This window comes from Nycticebus coucang, chromosome 19 (genome assembly GCF_027406575.1).
Source record: "Nycticebus coucang isolate mNycCou1 chromosome 19, mNycCou1.pri, whole genome shotgun sequence".
Classification (NCBI taxonomy): Eukaryota; Metazoa; Chordata; class Mammalia; order Primates; family Lorisidae; genus Nycticebus; species Nycticebus coucang.
Window position 1 is genome coordinate 64,067,396 of NC_069798.1, and position 22,479 is coordinate 64,089,874.

At 38.7% G+C, this 22,479-nt stretch overlaps 1 protein-coding gene across 1 annotated transcript in view; it reads left to right on the top strand.

Moving 5' to 3' along the window:
* DOK6 (docking protein 6) overlaps positions 1 to 22,479 on the top strand; it is a 395,919-nt gene that overhangs the window by 250,509 nt on the left and 122,931 nt on the right. Inside the window, exon 5 of the mRNA XM_053571931.1 lies at positions 2,562 to 2,751. Coding sequence (XP_053427906.1) covers positions 2,562 to 2,751 — 190 coding nt within the window. The remainder of the gene's footprint in view (positions 1 to 2,561; positions 2,752 to 22,479) is intronic.

Consider the following 22,479-nt stretch of genomic DNA (forward strand, 5'->3'; position numbering starts at 1 on the left):
AGAAACAACTAAGTAAAATTTAGAATTATGAATAAATTCAAATTACTTATAGCAATTTTGAATCACGACATAAGCAGTTTACCTATATTGTATAAAGGTATGTAATTATTAATTTTGCTTGTTCAGTTAACACCTAAATTTTGCTCTATAGAAGACTGTGGTTGACACCTTGCCTCTGTGTCATAGGCCTTCGTGGGCATGATCTGTTCCTTTGGGCCTTGTAATCCATCCAGTCCTGGTGTAAAATGCTCTTGCGAATGTAACTGCAGATTCAATACTAGTAAATATCTTTATTGGACATAATACTTAGTTTAACAAATATTCCACCTTCTTCATTGTTTTGGCCATTTAAAATTGTATTTTCTCATATATCAGCTAACACAAGACCCTAAATTTTACCAATATATTATACAAATTCATAGATAATACTTTTGGGATGTTGCAGCTCTATAATTTTATAGCTTCTGTGGATGAACACATTTTACCCTGATTTTTTAAATACAATCTTTTCAAAAAGATAGTTCTTCACATATTCAGCAGTCTTCACAAGATTAGTAGCATTTTATTCACATTTTATGATATTATTATCGTTATTTAGATAATTATTTACTTTCCAATGCTTTTGGCTATTTGGAAATGAATTGTTTAGTTCTCTTTAATAATGTTTTTATTGTTGTCGATTGCCTTTAAACAATAGTTGTAATATACACATCCTGATGAATTATAAACTATCTTTTGCATACTTTGTTTCTATGCTCCTATCTTTTCTTCCTTTTTTTTTTTTTTAAGAGACAGAGTCTCATTTTATTGCCCACAGTAGAGTGCTGTGGTGTCACAGTTCACAGCAACCTCCAGCTCTTGGGCTCAGGCGATTCTCTTGCCTCAGTCTCCCAAGTAGCTGGGACTACAGGCGCCTGCCATAATGCCCAGCTATTTTTTGTTGTTGTTGTTGTTGTTGTTGCTGTTTGGCTGGGGCTGGGTTTGAACCTGCTACCCTCGGCATATGGGGCCAGCACCCTACTCACAGAGCCACAGGCAATGCCCCTATCTTTTCTTTTGTTCCAATTGGCATAAGAACTCTTTCTCATCAAATTAGGCATTAGTCAGTTGAGAAAGGGGTTAATTTATTTAAAGCGGATATTAGAGAATGGTTATGAAAAAAATATGTGCTGATTTGTCCTGCTGGAACATAGCATCACTTTTTGAAAGAATTCCTTACAGTCTCTCTAACATTGCTACTTCCCTAGCATTATGTCAGAAGTTTACAAATCACCAGTTCTCAAAGTGTAGTTCCCTGAGCCACTGTGTCAGCATCCCCTGGGAACCAGTAGAAATGTACATTATCTGGCTCCAAATCCCAGCCCTACAGGCTGCAAGAGGCTTGGCTATCTGTTTTTAAACAAGTCCTCAGGTAATTCTGATGCACACTAAAATCTGAATACCAGTACTGCAGACAATAAAAACAAAAAGCAGCTTCTTAAATTTTAAAAGCAGCATGATCAGACAGTGATTGAAAAGGCCTGCCCGATGGAATTGTTTCACACAGATAAACATGCTTAAATATAATTTTAGTGGAGCCAATTTTAACCAGTCCACTATGAAATGGTCATTCTACTAAGAACCATCATAAATTTTAGTAAAACAACATTTTATGCTGCCAAGGGAATAAAATAATTTATTCATAGCAAATGCAAAAAGTCCCCTCTTAATTATAACGGGGTTCAATGAAGTACAGGTAGGCAACTTGTTGTGCCGCCCTCATCTCTGCATGCCTAGTTTTCCGCTGGATTAAATTAGTTCACCTTTTAATTGTATCTGAAATCCGTGGAATCTGAAACCCATTAGGAGAGAATGAATTTTGAATATTTGAAAATAATACTTATTTGCATAATTTTTTTCAAAGAATGCACGAAATAGCATCAAAAGTTGAGATTGGAGAGTGTTAAACTATAACCTGAAGGGTCTATGTAATTTTACTTCTCTTATAATGTCTTAAGTTCTGCAGAAGGCAGGCATGAGTATCTGTAATTAAAATATGATGAATTTGACTATGATTATAATTTGTTTTCAGATACAACCTTTTCAGTGCTTAAGTAGTTAGTCAGTCAGCCTGAGCGTGCATGAAGTACTTCAGGTCACAAAGGTAAAACTGAGTAAGGTCTTGCTTAGAGTAAATGAGACATCCTCACAGGAATTGTACCCATGATATCTACTTAGACTGTGTGAAAAGGCAGACAGGAGGCACAATTTGGGCAGAGACTCTAATCAGCTTTTACTCTTATTTTTCCATCGTGCAATGTAACCACTTCTTCACCATAGAGAACGTATGCAATGAAAAGTTGCAGAATGAGTGAATGAACTAATAATTAAAAATACTTCAATAAACTCCTTTCTTGTATACACAAAATGGAAAGAGGTAGTGTTTTGCAAGGCATATTTGTATCACCAAGGGACATGATAATGCTTTCTGAATTCCTTAGGTGCACAGATTGATACGGTGTTGCTGTAAACAAGTGAACCTTGTTTTACTTAATTTTCTCCATTCTTTCTTTTCTTTGTAGAACGATTCAATGTGTACCTTATGCCTACACCCAATCTGGATATTTATGGTGAATGCACAATGCAGATCACTCACGAGAACATCTATCTCTGGGATATCCACAATGCCAAGGTCAAACTGGTGATGTGGCCTCTCAGCTCACTGAGGAGATACGGTCGGGACTCCACCTGGTTCACATTTGAGTCAGGAAGGTAAGCACTAACACAGCAGCCAAGTGCAGGTGGGATGTATTAGACAGACTCCTGGAAGACAGGGTCTGTCCATCATTGCCTTGGCTGACCCCTATTTTTGTAAAGGGTGTAAAAGTTACTAAATACATATTTTCTTCAGGTTCTTGTTGCTAATCAAGATACAATTGTGTGGATTCCATGACATGTTGACTACCCCATTCAAAATAATTTCAGTCTCTTACACTAGCATTAAACTAGTTTTGTAATTATGTTAATAATGTAATACATGGCAATATTATTACAATACTATATTTTTGATATATACTCGGGCCATGGGATTCCTATAAAATTAAATTACTCTATCCTGGCATTATTTTTGTGAGTTTTTTTAATAAAAAAAATATATTGTTAAAATTTTATATAGAATTATTTAAGTTTTGCCTTTTGGCAAATATGTTTCTTAATCAGAGAATATAGCTGAATCCATAACTGCTTGAAATGAATGCTTGCTTCACAATCATTAGTTGTACACATGGATTTAGACATGAGCTACAACCATATCACTATCTTTATGCTATGACCCTGTGTGATACTGTTGTCACACACTCAAGATAAGACTTGGGTTTAGGGTTTCTACATAAGAAAGAGGTGGCTAAAGCATTCAGTCTTCATACTGGGGACAGGATTTATCACATTCTTAAGATGAATTCGTGGTCTTAGAAGGTAATCATAGTGAGATTTCTTTGCACTTGATATAACAATTTTAATTTTATAACTTTCTTCTTACAAAACTGTTAAATATTTATTCAAGGTCAGATTCTAATAATATCCATCTAGGGTAGGTCATATAGATCTCTTAAAACTTTTAAGGAGCAAAACAAAACAAAATAAAACAACCCAACCCTGAGCGGGAGGAATTTACCAGTCTGGAACCCTTTTGCACTAAGGTAATAGTAAAGTCTCAACACATTGAATTCCCTGAAGAGCCTGTGTTTCCTCAGTAGCTTTGAGCTTGTTCAGCTCTTTCTGTCTGCCTACATATTGAGAGCACAATAGAAATCACACACTGGTAACTATTGGCAAACAAAAATTCTTGTAAAAAATGAGTATTTTTAGGCATGTACACTATTTTAAAAAGAATGTGCATGAAAATGGTTGATGACACATTTGTTAGTGGCTTTAAAGGTTAATTTAATGCATATGAACTAACTCCTCTGTTCTTTTGTTAACCACTGAACAATATTACTTCCAGGAGCACCTTCCCTGGAGCTTTCTTTGGAGTATGCCTATTTTTTTTTTCAATGTAGAACAGTTTAACTATTTTGTCTCCTCCATCATTTCAATAGGGTTCTACTCAAGCTTTTAAATGACAAGTAGTTATTTTTCTCCTATCTATTATTCAGACTTTTAACTCCATTATACCTGCCTACCTTAATTTTTTAAGATCTTTTTATTTTGATAGACAAATTTGGTAGCTCCTTTTTTTCCCCCCTTTTATTTTCTTTGTTTCCTTTTACTTTCTTTGTCTGTGGGATTGAAGATTTCTCTTTTTGTACACAGTCCACTTTTTCCCCTTCTCTGAATTTCGGGTGTCCTTTGCTTTTTAGTGATTATTAACCATAATTTGTGCATCTGTTTTGTAAATTCCAGATGCTCTCACTCTTGTTAACAAGAGCCAAGGCCAGAGGTGTTTTCCATGCTTGATCCAGATAAATAAAAGTAGGACATTGTGTTCCCTGGGTCTGAACTTGTAGTGGTACTGGTGATGAGATTGGGGACAATTTAGAGCAGCCATCCCCAACCTTTTTGGCATGACGGACTGGTCTCATGGAAGACAGTTTTTCCATGGACCCAGGGGGAGGGATGGTTTCAGGATGATTCAAGCACATTAAATTTTTGCTTCAGATCATCAGGCATTAGATTCTCGTAAGGAGTACACAGCTGAGATCCCTAAATGTGCAGTTTACAGTAGAATGTACACACCTCTGAGAATCCGATGCTGTTATAAATCTCATTTGCCACCTGGAAGAAAAACTCGGACCCCACTTCAGGTATAAATCAGATGGTGATTTATTACACCTATGCAGGGGACTTCGGTGATTTATTATTGCCGCCCAAAGGGCAAACAGCCCCCAGAAGAAAAGCAGGTTGCTTTTTATACCTTTTTTGTGCTACGTGGCAAGTCAAGCAAAAACAGAAGCAGGATGTGGCTGGTTAGCTCAGGGGTGGGGTTACAGTGAGGGGGGCTACAACATGGTGGGGTTACAGTGAGTTGGCTCAGGGGGTTGTATCGTGGCAGCTGGCACGAAGACAAACTTGGCTTGGGAAATTTTGCCTGAGTAAGTTTTCCACCATTGTATAGCTATTGCTAGGGGGTTGGGATAAGTTTTCCCATTGTTTTACCTGTGGCTAGGAGTTTTTGAGAACTCAGGGAACTTCCTTGTTCTATTCTGAAACCTGTTCTCAGAATTAACCCAAGGGGTGGGGGGTGGTGATTGAGACATGCAGGGACTCAGGCTAAGACAGTTAGGGGCCTTTAGGGGGTCCTTTGGCTGGGTACTACATTGACACTGCAGATCCAACAGGAGACAGAGCTCTGGAGGTGATGTGAGCAGTGGGGAGCAGCTATAAATACAGATAAAGCTTCACCTGTCTATCATTCACCTCCTGCTATGCAGCCCACTTTCTAACAAGCCAGGGCCCTGGACCAGTACCATCCTGTGGCCCCAGGGACTTAGGACTACAGATATAGAGAGCAGATGGCTGGTGAGGCATGGCCAGTTATCATATCAAACCTGAGCCAAAGACCTGTACTTTCTGGATTTTATTTTATTAGCTCATTGGTAATAAGGTATATCCTTTGGTATAAATTTCAGCCATTTATTTATACTCCTGTGTGCACTGAGAAGTAATACAATTGGATGCGTTGACAATTCCTCAGCAGGGCGTAGCATTGGGAGATGAATTCATAGTCTCACCTTATTAGCTCAGAGCACGTGCTTGCTTTTTTACCGTAATGATCACAACTTTGCATTTTAAGAATAAATAACAGCCAAGTTGCCATGCAAGCTTATTTACTCAAAAAAAAAAAAAATCACAAAAGATGAGAGATCTTCAGAGGAAGTCATAGAATTCATGATTATGTGCAATGTTATTCTGCAAAAGACAAAAACTATTTTTTAAACTGCTGATGTGGCATTTTCACTTCATATTACCTCATAAATGTTGTAAGAAAATATCAAGGTGTTTTCAAACACAGGCATGATGAAATTTAACTGAGCTCCCAAATTCCTTTTTACAAAATTATTGTTCAAAAAATAATCACCCATATTCAGCATAATGCTTGATTTTACAAAATTGGTGTTTAAAATATATGCCTGTTAACTTTGATAATATTGCCTTTATTTAGAAGCCTAGGGAAAATTTGTTCACAGATTTTATAGATTTTTAGCAATTGGCAATGTAAAGTAATGCTTAAGTATTGCAGTGGAGTTCCTAGGGGAGGATGGTTAATGGAGGCTGTAGGATAATATTTAGAAATAAACATATCCTATATCAAGCACACAAAGTGAACTCAGTGTGAGTTTAAAATGACTTGCTTTTCTTCCAGAGGCTTAAGGAACTTGGGCCCCCCTGGGATACACGCAGTGTTGGCTTCCCTGGAGTTATAAATTCCATAAGCCATTTCTCTGAAGCTGTATACCCCGTGAAGCCCGAGATCAAAGGGCATGCCACCCTTCCTCAGAGATACGGGCCAGAGGGTTGACGTATGTTAACAACATATTGTCAGAGGTCTAGAGGTGCTCTGCCCTGAGGAAAAGATACAGTCATTACTTCATACTGAGCAAACTGAGTGAATGCTTGAAGATATTCTTCCATTAACTCTGTTCCTCTGTGGCTACTTTCTTCTTTATGATTTTGTTTACACACCTGCCCAGAGATTACTCAGTGTCTAGAAGAAGATGTTTACTACAAAAGTGATTGTGTTGATGTGGTAACAGGATATTTCCTTTTTAGTTGATTTCAGATAGGTAAATTGAGGTAATGGTGAAACTAATAGATAATAGATTAAATTTGTATATGACTAGATAGGTATAAAATCAAACCCCTAAATAAAGATCTTCGCTACACGCCATTTCATCTTATGTAGTCAGTTTCTTGACTTAATAATTACAGAAGCGAGTTTACACCCACGGCAAAGCTGTTGTTCGTTCACGTCCCTGGTCACGCAACAGAAGCAAATGCTACATATTGTATAATCATGGATTCTGGGATGTCCTAAACCTTTTTTGCTCAGGGATACAAAGAGAAAGCCTCTCTTCTCCAAATTGTAACCAAATCATTAAGAAAAAGGCAAAATAGAAAGGTCTTAAATATATTACAAAAGCACAAAAAATATATGATACACAACCTGCCCAATACCTAAGAGAAATGCACATACATTATATTATAGAAGGTATAAAGACTACGTTAGCCAAGGATTTTCTGAAACATCCCCATATACAAAATCTAATTCTTCTGAATCAACCTGGAGTTATCAATGCCTTGGATTATTATTTTTCCACAAAATACTGTTTTACTTGCCATCAAGAGTGTAGTGGTACACATTTCACAAAAGTGTGTGCTGCTGTGAATCTGAGATGTTCCTCTGAGCCATTAAGGCCTGGCCATCTCCTGCAAGTTTTATGCTGTTTGATGCATACTCTGGTCCCATCTACCAGAGGGGTCTATTTATTGTAGGTTTTTAGACAGGAAGCAAAACTCATGTTCCCTTCTCAAATGCTCCTAAAACGTTTCTCAACTGAAACATTGAAGAGCTGCAATTAATTAAACTAAAATATAATTAAACCCAAGAAGTGAGGCACCAGTAGTGCTCATAACTTTAATTACAGTGCAGAAAATGTGGGCAAGTCCACATAGGCAATAGCAGCCATGTCACTGCCTCCACCCGACAGCGAACATTGAATGATTTCATTCAACAGACATCATGAATAGTAACAAAATATACCCCAATTTCAGAAATACTAAAATGTATGAATATCTGTATCTGTTGAATGAATAAACTAATCAATGAATGCTTGCACTGTTCTAATAAAGCCAGCTGGGAGTGGTCTCGTGAGAGATAGTAAGAGTATGGGCATGGAAGTATTGAGTCTTCACGAATCACAGAGGGTGTGAAAACGGACTGCACATCTCTCTCCATTGATTCCAGAAATCATTCCTTAATTTAATGACTATTAATAAAGCTTAGGGACTTTCTGAAGGAGAATTAAAAAGACTAAAAGATCAGAACTGTCATTGTTATCTCTAGAGAGGGATAGACCAATTAGTGAAAAGCAATTGACATTGAAGTATGTGTGGGTTCAACAAAAATATATTGAACTTTAAAGTTAATTGAGCAAGACCTAAGATCAGAACCTCCATTTCTTGATAAGAAGAGTTTCCTAACTTGTTTAATTAATGCTTTATCCTAGGGAAAAATTAGTCCTACTATTATCATAGCAAGGGATTTTCCAAGTTAGACACAGGAAAGAATTGGCACTAAGTTCTTAGCATTATTATATTTTTTCATTGGGAATTAAAGGAAGGGTTTGTATAGACAAATGATTTTCTAACATCACATACCTCCCTGACGCAAATGTTCATGGAGGTCTTTCCTATGTCCTATGACATGTAATCAAAATTCTATTCAACATTATTATTTAAATATTTTTGTGACATCAAAAAACACTGTTTTTATTCATGTGTCAGAGACTACAGAGAGAAATAGAGAAATAAAGATGGGTAATGCATAATCCTGTCCCTTCATGAGCTCATAGGCAAGGTAAATCGGTGAGTGATTACAATGCATTGTAACAGCTATAATAAAGAAATCATAGGAGGGTTATATATTGAAAACATAGGTTAAGTTATGTGAGGCAATTTAAAAAATAATTGTAATGTCAACCCCAAGTCTCAGTGGTTGAACATAACGAAGGTTTATTTTTCACTTAAACTGTGTCTGATGCCAGCTGAGACAAATCACCAGGGCACCTGGCCTCAGAACCCAGGCTGCAGTAGTGTCATCACTCAGACATCTCAGTATTAGACCACCTCCAGTACCTCGGCAGGAGAAGAGGTGGGGGGATTCTCCACCAGATGTGTTATGGACTGGATTGTGTCTCTCTAGAATCTGTATGTTGAACCCTCTATGTGAACTAATAACTTGGGATAGGGCCTTTATAGAGGTAATTAAGGTTACATTAAGTCAAAATGGCGGGATCCTAATTCAAAGGGATTCTTGGCTTTGTAAGAGGAGGATGAGAGAGAAATCTCTCCACCCCCTGGTGCCTTTTGCCCCTCCCCATGCAGAGGAAAGACCATGTAGGCGCAGTGAGCAGGTGGCCCTCTGCACCTGGCAGAGAGCTGCAACAGAACTCCACTCTGCTGGCACCTTGCTCTCAAACTTGAGCCTCAAGGACAGTGAAGAAATAAATTCCTGTTGTTTATATCACCTACTCTGTGGTATTTTTATGACAGCCTGAGATAACTAACACAAAACCTTTAAGTAGCTGGGCACAGAGGCCATGTGTGTTACTGGCATTAATATCCCATTGTTCAGAACATTGTCTCACTGCGGGGGAGACAGAGGCCGGGCACTACGTGGGATACCTGGCAAACATTGCTGTCTCTCCACAGTCATCTCTTATGGTCAAGCAAAGATCCCTTTTCTCTCTTCTTCCTGCACACTCAATCTTTCCTTAAGGGATACAACCCCCCCACCCCCAAAAATCAGCCAGCCAGCCAGCCACTGTTTCTAGCTCAAAGTGAAGAATCTGGAGGTGATTTGTAGCAGGGTCTACGTCAGGTTAGAGATGACTTCTTTTGGTTCCAAAAGAGTGATAAAAAATGCCAACATTTTTCCTCCTCTACTCACCAGCACACTATGAACAGTGATTTAAGAGGGACAGGAATCCTAACACTGCCAACATTCCCCTTCAAAAAAGGAAGGCCAGAACTGACACCAGTCTGGTCATTCAGAAATGCTGTGCCCCAGACATCCTGAGGGTCTTAACCTCAGGAGGAGCAGTAATCCCGACTTGGCACCGTGGCCCTCACTTTGCCTGTCCTTTCTTGCACTGGGCTCTGCTCTCTGCCCTGAGGGAGAATTGCCTCTATCATTATCCTCCTCGGCCTTGTTAGAGTTGGACTTTGGGAAAACGTTCCCTTTGAGATTCTGCAAATTCTTGTTATAGAGAACGTTATGTCACAGATCTGAAGGCTACTGAGTCTTAAAAGGTCGTGAACATTTTAAATTTAAGGATATTTTCCCCATGGAACTTGGCCAGATTTTACTAGATTGTTGTATATTTATTACAGTTGATCACATGTACCAAGGTCATGCCTACTATTTGGAGAGTGTTTGGGAGGACTTACTTCTGCAACGGGCTGTTTATTTCACCAAATCTCTTCTGATGTGAAATGTGTTCCTTAACTTCATGAGGCTTTTGGAGGAGCAGAGCTCACTAAATCAATTCTCTGCCCTGGGTCATTCTTATCTAATTAATAGATTAGAATGAGCACCATACCCTTCAACTGCCTGTTACCTTGACAATGGAGAGGTTTTAGCAACAGGAGTGGAGATTACACCCTTCATCTATTTTTATCCTTGAGGCTGTTTTAACTTGCTTTTTGCCACGAAAAGACTTTATTAATCTTATTTCCTCTTCTTTGGTGTCTCAACGTAGTTCTCTCTTCCCATTTCACAAGGTTTTTAATTTTCCAACTCCCTTTCATTTTTGTTAACAGATTCTTGATTTCTTTCTTGAAAGCTTTTCTCTGTAGTACCTTTCCAGTCAACAAACAGCGTTAACATTTTGTTATATAATCTCTTCCCCTAGATCAGTGGTTCTCAACCTTCCTACTGCCCCGGCCCTTTAATTCATCCCTGTGGGTCACAACCCGCAAGGTTGAAAACTGCTGCCCTGGATGTTGTTGGGGAAATAAAATTTAAAACAAAATCTTCTCCCAGTGCATAAAATCTCCCTATAAAGGTAAGAAAGAAAGAAAATACTCTTAGTATTGAATGCTGTTACACCAGAATGTTACTTGCATGTTGGGCAATCTGCTGCGAAATGGCACAGACAGAGGGAAACTCTCACGCCGTGATACCACCAGATAGAAACAGCCCACGATGTCTCCACGATGAACAGTAACTGGTCTCACATTTGTCCCACATGGCTCATCCTGGCAATTGGGATGACCATCTGTGTTAGCTAATTGGCTATAGGTAGAGAAGAAACAAACTTCTCGTATCTTTATGACAAGAGAAAATTTTGCAACTTGGAGCTAAAGTTGGAGCTAAAGCAAAATTCCTCCGGTGGAATCTGAGCGATTTGGGAGGCTGTGTGCCTTCAGGGTACCTGTCCAGGAAATGGTTGATGGATCCCCAAGAAGAGCATTTGGGGATCTAAAAGCTGACAAAAGATCTGTCCAGTTTTAAAACAATTCTATGCATTGCAAAGAGGAGGAAGTGCTCACAAGTTTTCCAAAGTAAATGCCCTAAGGAAATGGAAGGAAAAGCAGTCTTTTCCCTTTCCTCATTTCCAACTGGAAGAACGAAGCCACTGGTTTTTAATTTGTGTTTGTCCTTACCGTCTAGAGGCCTATCATGTTGTCACAAGTTTGTAAGAGGCAGGCGTTTCACCGAATGTCACACCACTGCAGAGCCTCATTTTCTGGCTTTCTTATCACTTTCCCTTATCCCAGACCAATCACTATTGCAGTGTTACATATTTCAGGGCTATATATTTATTTATTACAGTCACACTCCTAGGATCAGGCCAACTTAAGAAACAAAATCTCAGTCCACGTTGATTCTAGGCAACTGCCCTGGGCGATCAGTATACCCTTTGCTTCAAAAAATAAATGCTTTGCCTTAAGCACACACAGCCCCTCGGCTCACAGCTCTTTGTCAGGAACCAGTCATAAGACTTACAGATGGCGCTGGTGTGAGGACACAGAGGGGAGCCGGAGGCATTTGGAGAACAGTACCGTCTAGCAAAAGGGCACCAAATTCAATTGTAGGGATGTAGGGAAGGTTCACTGAAGGAGGTAATCTGCAAAGAGAATCCCAACACATGAGTTGGAATTATTCAAGCTGCAGTGGGAGGCTGTCCCAGGACCGAGTGTCCGGGTAAGCCCGACGATCGCCAGCATGAGCAGGTTATAGATGTTCTCTTTATTAGTGGATGCTGAGGTCAGAGGAAGAGGCAAAAGGTGAGCAGAGTTTGTTAGAAAGGCAGATAAGACTCAGACCCAGGAGTGCTTTGTAGACCATGCCAAAAAAAACCTTGGACTTTGTCTTACAGACAGCGGGATTTGCTTATCATGCAGACAAGTAAACATAGATTTAAATTTCAGATATGTCTGTCCGGTGACTTTGTGGAACTCCTTTAATAATGAATCTTTTAACAAGGTTAATAATTTAAAATAAACAGGGTACCTAGGTCACTATTGTCTGAGCAATCATGGCATGAAACAGACTGGGAGAATGAATCAGACAACTCAGATGTGACTTCTGAGGCTGCCAGCCCTTCCCGGGAGCCCTCTGTTACACTCTATTAACCTTGCTGAGGCTTCATTTTCTCGTCCATGAGAACTTGATAAAAATATATTCTGCAGTGTCCACCTTCAGCGCTGATATGAGGATCCAGGGAAATAATGTGCTTGGAGACAAGGGCTTTGAAGGCTATCAGATGTAACGCAAATCTAAGAGATGATTAAATTCAACAAATGCCTGGTTTTCCATGCACGGCACAGTGAAGCAGTAAAAGGAATGAGAAGGGACCCCTTCTTCTGAAAAAATCAGCATTCTTCCATGAAGCAGCTGGAACAGCAGAGCAGGATTTTGTAGCTGGAGCCACAGAGTGTAATTACAAACAAGAGTCTGTGTTTTAACCAGTGTGCTCTTTATGAGCATGCACAAGGGGTTCTTTCTGGGGAGGTGGTCACCTGTGGGGGCAATGCATGCGTCACCATTCTGTCACAGCTGCTCAGACCATTTTGTGCAACCTTCCTAAGAGGATTTTTCAAAGCAAGTTAATGTGCCCCTCAAGAAGATCAATTGTATGACTCTGGGTTCATTTGTTTTAATGGTGGTAATAACCACATGCATTAGCCTCACAATCTGTGAGGCTGAGAATTTACCAGGGAACACTAGGAAATTAAGTCCTGAAATTATTATTTTGATTTAAATAGCCCTAGTCTGGTCAAAATCTCTTACAAATGAAAATATTTAGTCTTTAATTAGTCAAACAAATTAACTTACCCTTGATACACAGGTTAGTTTTTCACATTTTTTAATCCAATGGTTTTGTATTGAAAAGAAAAATAGGTTGGTGGGTATGTGCTTAGTCCCCTGCTTTTGTTGGACAGATGTTAAAACGTCCACAATAAAAATCTTAAAGAAGGAAAAAATTATAATTAACTTTGTCTTTACAAGCCTTTTTTTTTCTCCTCTTGGTGTTGAACAACTTCTAGATAAAAGTCGTGAATTCGCCAGTCTCCTTATCTGCATCAGACACACATCTTGTTATGTAACATTGATCATGGTAATAATTAATTCACAATGTGCATTTTAATCCACTCCTATATTTCTCTAAAATTAAAAAAATGAGAATTATCTGGGGTTTTCAGCAGCAGCAAAAGAGTAGAGAAAAATAATTTTTCATGTTGTAAAGTAAATTAAAATTGTGTGACAAAATCAGTTCTTCCAAAACTGTCATCCTGCTCTTCTATTACAGACTTTCACTATCTTGTTATAACTTCCTGATCACATAATTTTTATTCAAACTTCCACATTTACTTAATTCAGTAATTCCTATTAGTATAAATGAAGCAAATCATGAAGAGGTTACAAAAAGGGAAAAAACTAACATTCCGAACATTGGCCTAATTGTCACACACATTATATGTAGTAACAAAAAGTCCTTCAAAATAGGTGTCCCGGCCCTTATCACAAATGAAGGAAGAAGAAATAAAACTCAAGGACCAAAATCCATTTTCCCCAGTACAGAGTAGGACCAGTCCAAACCTAAGAGTTCTGCAAAAACACATTTTTTTCTAATTACATGATAGCTTTGCTAACACTTCCTTCTTTCCATGATTGTAGGTCAAAGGATGCAGTAATTTATGTAGCCGATGTGTCCTGTTTCCAGCTGCAGTTACTAGTAGATGAGGGAAAGACGTTGTATCTTTTGCTACAAGAGATATTACATTATGAAAAACAAATTCAGTGTTAAATGTAGAACAAAAATACAGCTCAACACATCTAGACACTAGAATTTTTTCATAAATAATTCTAGGTGGCTCGTGGATTGATCATTGCCTTAATAGGCAATTCAGGGTATCATTGGATATTTTTTCATGAGGCTAGAAAACAATCCACAAATGAAAGCGAGTCCTTTTGTTCCCTTTATTTTACTATGAAGAGTTAGCTGAGGTTAAATCTGTAACTTGGTGCGTTCAAAGCTGGCCCTATTTTCACTCAACCCAAAGTTACCTTGATAAGACCACACACAGGTGCCAGGAGCTGGTGGAGCACAGGCCCTGAGTTGGCTGAGGTCTGAGATGTGCCCTGCAGCTTGGGTTTCCTGGCTTTATTCTTCAGGCTAGATCTACAGGTCCACGGCGTGTTACCGTTAATTAACCCTTCAAGCAGAAGAGAGAAAAAGCTTCCAAATTCATTTTCTGGATATGGCAGCGGTTCTCAGCCTATGGGTCGCAACCCCTTTGTAACAATGAAAATACATTGCGGCATTAGGAAGGTTGAGAACCACTGGTTGTGGCATCTGGAACATGGGCTTTTTTTTTTTTTTTTGTAGAGACAGAGTTTCATTTTATTGCCCTCAGTAGAGTGCCGTGGCGTCACACAGCTCACAGCAACCTCCAACTCCTGGGCTTAGGCGATTCTCTTGTCTCAGCCTCCCGAGCAGCTGGGACTACAGGCACCCGCCACAACACCCGGCTATTTTTCTGCTGCAGTTTGGCCGGGGCTGGGTTTGAACCCGCCACCCTCGGTATATGGGGCCGGCGCCCTACCCACTGAGCCACAGGCGCCGCCCTGGAACATGGGCTTTATAAGAGTCTCCCAACTGGCATCATTTAGGAAAAACTAAGAAAACAAGTGAACAGAGACCCTAAGTTTATGATACACTTTCCTTCAGGGCTATTTCCAAGTGAATATTTTAATTTACAAGTAGAGTCAGCTGGCAGTTAGCACATGTGGAACTCATTACATTTGGAAATAAAATTCTGATGATAGTAGTATCTCTTGATGATCAAAAGTGACAGATATTCAAATAAAATCACCCTTTGTAAAGTTAGGATTAAGAATCATTACAATTTCCATATACAGTATTCCACATACAACATTCCAGTTGTTAAAAATAAAGTTGTTTGTGGAAATTTTTCTAGATTTTATTTTTCTTATTCATAAGAAATGAATCAATGATATTTCCTCTAAATCATTTCTTTTAAGAAATACCATTAGCTTGAACTATAGTTATTAGATATAAAAAAATACCATTATCTTATTCTTTTTTTTTCCCCTCCATCTTTTTTTTTTTTTTTTTATTGTTGGGGATTCATTGAGGGTACATTAAGCCAGGTTACACTGATTGCATTTGTTAGGTAAAGTCCCTCGTAAATTTGGCCTTTGAAATTCTGAACAATCTATTTTCATTTGACTTTTGTCCAGATACTCAAGGCGTCACATGTATACTTTATCATCCATCACTTGTCATGTTTTATCCTACATCAAGAATGTCAAACAACAGTTCATTTTGTCATGTTTTGTAAGGTTAATGTTAAGTCAAGTAGGAAAAGCAGCAATATCAGTTCATGTCAGAAGAAGTAGAAGAAAAAATTCTCACCTGACTTTCTTTCTTGTTTTTTACTTTGTGAATTTATTTTTTTTGAGGTATGGGACACAGGGTGGGAAATGTCACTGTGGGGTATGGGATACCCCTTCCTCACAGGGAATGTCCATTCTAATTTTCCTGGGGATCTTCGTGGAACTTTTTCTTCTTCTTCTTGGAGCTGCTCTTGATGCCTGCAGCCTCTTCTGGCCCACTGCTGACCATCTCCTCCTTAGAGGAGAATTTCCTCTTTTTCTTAGACACACGCTTGTTGCCTGCCTCTTAAGGATCACTAACTACTGTTTCCTCTTTGGGTGAAGCTTTCTTCTTCTTGGGAGGACTTACAATGCCAGTAGCCTTCTCAAGATCACTACTAACCAACTCCTCCTTGGAAAAAAATTTCTTTTTCTTGGGTTTAGAGACAGGGATAGATGGGTGGTCTTCCATTCTCTTGCCTGACTTTCAATCCTGAGTGAATTCTGTAGACTTTATTCATATTGACTACTAAGCGGGGCCCTGGCAGCCTATTCACATATATGATCATATATCTTTGTCATATAAAATATATTTTTCTATTCTCCTTATTACAGTGAAAGGGCCTCCAAAATTGCAAGCTTTGAGCCTCACAAAATGTGCATCTACTTTTATTTATCTCACCCAGGGGTGCTGCATTTGTGTAACTGCCGCATCCTTTTTCACATCGCCTCCTGGTCAAATGGGATCAGTAAAACTTATCCCCAAGATAGTAAGTCTGCACTGCACCACGACACATGGGGATGTTTGGATCATATAGGAATTAAAACTCCATTCTTGGCCCTAACCTCATCAGGACTCCCAGAAAAGTGACGGAAGTTCTATAGACTCAAGAAGGTGTCCCACTATGGTGGAGGAGTTTCAGCACCTGATCTGTGATCCATTTCTCTCTTGAGTGCTGCTAAAGAGACCTCCAGGGGGACAGAAGGTGATCCGGTCTAATCTCCTTTAAATGCACTGGCCAGTGACCCTCTAGTAAATAGGATGATAGATGATACTCTTAGGAAGAGATGCCCTGTCTATGCACTGATCTTACTAGAATGCTCCTAGTTTAGGTTTACCTATGGTGAAATCTTCCTCTAATTTCACCTTGTTTATTGGCACACCTACCAATGTTCTCAAGAACAGTTGATAGGGACTAAAGAAAATACCTTTAAGACAGAAGTTATAGGTCATTAATGTTTTTTATAAATGAATAATCCCTAAAAATAAATAGTTTTTAGCAATACAACTGGTCAGAATTTTAACAGTAAATAAAATAGATGTTGCAAATAGATGTTTATAAATACCAGTACACCACAATAGTTGAGTAAAAAGAGCTTAGAAGGGAGTGGTGCCTGTGGGTCAAAGGAGTAGGGCACCAGCCCCATATGCCGGAGGTGGTGGGTTCAATCAAACCCAGCCCTGGCCAAAAACTGCAAAAAAAAAAAAGAGCATATAAGGAGATTTGCAAAGCAATTCACCTTGTTCTTTAAATATTTAGCAATATTTTCATATGATAAATATTTCATATATGCAATATTTAAATATTTAGCAATATTTTCATATGATAAATATTTCTGCAAAATGTGATGAGTACATTTGCTAGTATATAAAGAATTCAGGTAAGTTGAATCATGCTTTCAATGGCTCACAGAACTACTCCAAGAATAGAAAAATCAAGAAAGTTTTGGTACAAATAATACACGTACACTTAAATCATGCCACAAAAACTTATTTTGCATATTTATTTGTATGTGTTATGTTATGTAATAAATATACTGTGGAAAATCTGTTACCTAAGAAAAATTGCTAGGATAAGAACTGTTACCATTATACATTTCTCACATTAAGGTCATGTAATGAAGTGGTTTGAACTAGAATATGAAACCTGCAGGCAGATTGGTCCAGACTAAAACCCTCTTGTGCAAGAAAGGTAGACCCTTTGTGCATCAGTTTTCTTACCTAAAAACCCGAGGTTAACTTAGCTGAGGCCACGTGACTGTCTTTGGAATTAAATGAGATGATGAAACACACTAAAGAAATGGCCACCTGCCTGACAAAAGGTGAGCACACAGTCCGTGGGAGCCACGTTTGTCATCTGTGAGGCTCACTGATGTCTTCTTTAAAATTTTAAGACCTTCACTGAACTTCAGGACACTAGAGCTTTCTATTTAAAAAAAATAATAAATTAACTTTCAGGTCCCAGGTAGGTGTGCGCATGTGCTAGACCAGCATATGGACAAACACAACTTCAGCGTGCAGGAGCCTCTCTCTCCTGTTCTCACACACACTGTTCTGTGCAGCGAAACCGTCAAGTTCACTGTTAGTCAAGTGCGATGTTAACCACGGGCCTGATGGGGATTCAAAAGCACAACTTTCGACATCTGGCTTTATGGATGAATGATTTCTTCCAACCATAAAGTCTTTCAAATAAAGAACTCTCTCTAAAGTTATGTGCAACCGACTCATGCTCCATTACTCTGTAAAGGGATTGTGTTTGGAATGAGTCAGATCGGAGTTGAGTCACTCATGTCGGCATTTAAAGTCCCCATTAACCTTCTTTCTGCTCTCCTGTTTCCACTCTGAACCCATTCCGCTGATGCACTTGGCGAAGCTACTAACGTTGCCTTCATTCTACTGTTCCTGCATTAAGGCACTTGGCAGACACTGGTTCAGTCAGCAGAGAGCTAGAAAACAAAACCATTAGTAATTCTACTGTAATTAACTAATTTATTTGTAAATATAAAGTCTAATCAAAAGAAAAAGGAATGCTTTAACAACATCATTTCAGCAGCTATGTCTCAAATCCATTCAAATGGTTTCATTCACATTTCTTTCCACCTTGGCAAGCAGGCTAAGATGCTGAGATTTCTCTCCTGGGGAGGTCAAAGTGTGACATAGAACCTTCTCTGAGAAAACTGCCTCACTGAGAAAGGATTCTTTTCTACCTCCTAGATTGAGGGAATTAAAATTTCAGGCTTGTTTAATCCATATTGTTCTTTAATGCTATACTTAGAAGAGTTAATAGGAAAAATTTAGCTAAGGAGGTCCTATACAGTGACAACTGTGAGGCAATTTAATATTTAACTACCTTAAGTATAATTATCATAAATGATCAACTATCTTGCAACAGTGTTCTACTATGGGTATTTCTATTTTCTTTGGAAATAATGAAAACCTTGACCTGAAGTAGCTAGAGTTTTATTTTGTGTTATGTATTTCTTTGACCAGGCTTTGCCAACTCTATGCTATGTCTATACTCTTCTTTTCCTGCACTAATCTGGTTTAAAATGTCCCTGCTTTGTTTCAAGACACTTACTGCTCTCTAAAGAAAATTGTCAGATGATGCCTGTAGCTGCTCAAACTTGCTTTAGATAACAGACTTTCTGCAGGATTGACAAAAATGTGTTCCTCTGATCACTTATAATCAGAATTGGCTTTTTTTTTTTTCAGTCGTCCTCCTACCTTAGAATGCAGTTGCAAATTCTGCTCTCTTTGCTAAGAATCATTTCTGAATAATTTCTAATTCCCAAATGGACACCCAATGCTCCACCCCTAGGGAGCATTGATTTGATTTCTATCCCTATAGTTTTTTTTTTTTTTTCTAGAATGAAAGTTAAATGCATACCTGGCTACTTTCACTTAGCAAAGTGCCTTTTAGATTCTTCAATGTTGTCTCATGTGTAGGAGATCTCATCTTTTTTTATTATTATGGTAGGAACACATGAATATTCTATAACTCCTTTACCCACTCAGCAGTTAGGAATATTAAACCATATTCTAGTTTCTTGCTTCACATAAACTTATGAGTTGTAGTTTTAAGGAATAATTCTCTCTCACTCTTTCTGTATCACAGGCACATAAATTCCTGGAATCCAATGTGTATATATTTCTGGATTTTAATCCCTTCATAACGTGATTTTGTATGATAAAAGTCTTTTGTAATGCAAAGGTTAAGGGGTAAAAGTATTCGTTAAACCTATTTATCATTATATTTCCCAGTAAGCAAAACATCAACTTTGAAAAATGAAAAAACTTTATGAAAATAACAGAAAAAATGAGAAAATATATTACCTATTGCACTTAAGTGTTTATAAACAAATAAACTTAGAGCACATAGATAGTTGTTTCAGTAATTTTTATTATTATCAGGTAAGTTCAATATATCTGGAGATTATTGCTATTGAAAATATGGCTCGTTACTCAACAGTTCCTAGGAGGAGGGTGCATGCCATGGCACTGGGGGTTCCGAGGAGGAGGGTGCACGCCATGGCACTTGGAGGTTCCCAAGAGGAGAGTGATAAAAGTCTTTTGTAATGCAAAGCCACAGCACTGGGGGTTCCCAGGAAGAGGGTGCACGCCATTGCACTGGGGGTTCACACGAGGAAGAACCAGGCAAAGAGGGAGGGAAGTTGGGTAAGAGCTTTTGTTGTGAAGCTGGTAAGCCAACGTAAGTAGGTTCAAGGTTGTTTGGTCTGATAATATCCACAGGCTCCTGGGCATCCGAGCTGTACTGAGTGCCTAAAGCTTGAAGCCTGGCCCTGCCGTGATTAGGGCAGGTGGACAGATAGTGCCTAGAATTTAAGAGCCCAATAAAGGAAGTGGTTGGGGAGGGTGGGCTCTGGATGGGTTGGTTTACATCTTTAAAGCCCACCTCTGGGAGAGTCGTTTCACTCCAGTTGTAACTCTGGTAGGAGCAGCAAGGCCTTAAATGTCAAAGAACAAGAATAAAGAACATGGTTGATACAGTAATGTGTTTTCTAAGTATATCCCCTTAGAAAGTTACTCTTTTGATGCTTTTAACATTGGTAAGAAGTTGCCTTGTCCAGCCTTTGGGGAAGAACTAGTATCACAGCAGCTGCAGGGACAAGAGCAGACAGATCTGGGAGTCCGCAGTGAGGTCAGGACACTGGAGAGTGGGCTGCTTTTTCTTTCATTTGAAATTCCCTGAGGAACCGAAGTGGTTTTGAGTGAGTTTTGATAAAACATCTGGGCAGGAGCACAGCACAGTGGACAGAAAGCTGAGGGGAACACGCACTTTCCACACAGCCAGAAGCAGCGCTGAGTCACTCAATCCTCTGCTCAGAAAGCAGTGAGCTCTTAGGTGAGTTGGAAATAAGGACAGGCGCACTTTAGCAAGAATGGAATTGTGAGGCCAGCGTGGGAAATAACAAGGTAATAAAATAGTTAGAGAAATTGTATCTCTACTGTTAAGATAAAGCCCCGATTTAGCTTAAAAAGGGAAGGATATTTTATGTCATGCCCATCAAAGGGTGAGTAATCAATTTCTGTTGTGCTCATAGCTCCACCCCTGTAAATAGGGGAGGATCTGCCTTGTCATGAATCCTTTACTCAGATAAGCCCAGTAATAGTCACTGTGAGCCCCTACTTCATCTCCAATCCTCTGGTGCTCTCCTTGGCCCTGATTTTTTAATGGGACTAAAAACGGCACTCACCAGAATGAACACTGGAAAAGAGAACCAGGATGACCCTCCTAATCGATACAGGAATATTCTAGATTCTGAAAAAAAGGAAAATTGGAATCCTTGCTCAAAATATAAACAAAAGTGAAGACATCGAGAGTACAATATCATGGTTTAATAAATGCCGGGTCTTAATCATGCTATAATCTTAGAAATGGAAAGAAGACAGCTAAAACTGTTGAAAGCAAAATCTAATCTATCCCTAAATATCCTGGGCTCCACAGGATTGGGGGCGTGTTTACAATAGCATTAATTTCCTCCAACAAGACATGCCTTAAATATTAAGCTTGGAGCCATGATTTAATCAACACGAGACTTTGCACTGATGATGTTTAGGCTAACTTTAGACTCATTATCTTTACCTCCCAACTTTTTTTTTTCCAATGTACTCAATTCTAATATGAAGCCAGTAGATGACCTAATACATGTACACCTAAGTGAAAAACTCAAATCAATTTAAGGTATGGGGCAGGGGAACAGGCAGAGAGGAGGGAGGGGGATGGGGCACCCTGTATGGCGCACCTCTTGAGGTCAGGACACAACTATAAGAGGGACCTTACCTGACAAATGCAATCAGTGCAGCCTAATTCTTTACATCCTCCCAACTTTTGAACTGAAAGGAAAACTTGCTAGGTAGTAAGATTATGGTGAGTCGAGTTTAGTAGAGAAAACTGTGTTTCCACTCATGCTTGCATTCCCCTTCTGATCCTACATACTAATTCTAAATTTAAATGTGTTTGCTTAAGGCAAGGAAGAAATTGTCAAAGAACTGCTCAGGTGATAAATAGAAAATCTTAATTCAAAATGCAGAGTAGATTATTTAAGTTACCATCGGCACAGAATACAGAATGTCGAAATTGTTTGATTTCCTAAGGAATGCTCGGATTTGAATTCGTGTAGTTAAAAGTTTTCTGTCTAATTTTTGCCACCCTTAACATGAACATACCAACCCATTTATCTCACCAAATTGTCACAAAATTTTGTAGTTGTTGGATTCTAGCATTTGTAATGAGGTTAACATGGTGAGACTATGACTTTGTTTCCTTAAAAACTATTTCTCAAAATCTAAACCAAACTTTAAAATATTATCCATAAGGCAATTCAAAACTGCCTCCCAGTATTTAAAGTATCAAATGTAGATATTTTTAAACCTAAAGAGGTGAAATACATGAATTCCTCTAGCTGGTATAAAGGACTAAATACAACCAAAATGGAGGGAAATTTTTCTTTTATTCTTAGAAATGCGCTATATCCAGTTCTCCCCAAAAGCATATTTGTAGGTTCAACCTTGACTTTCTTATCATTTTGATTAGTAGTATTTTTTGTGTTCACTAGCACATGTAAAAATGTCA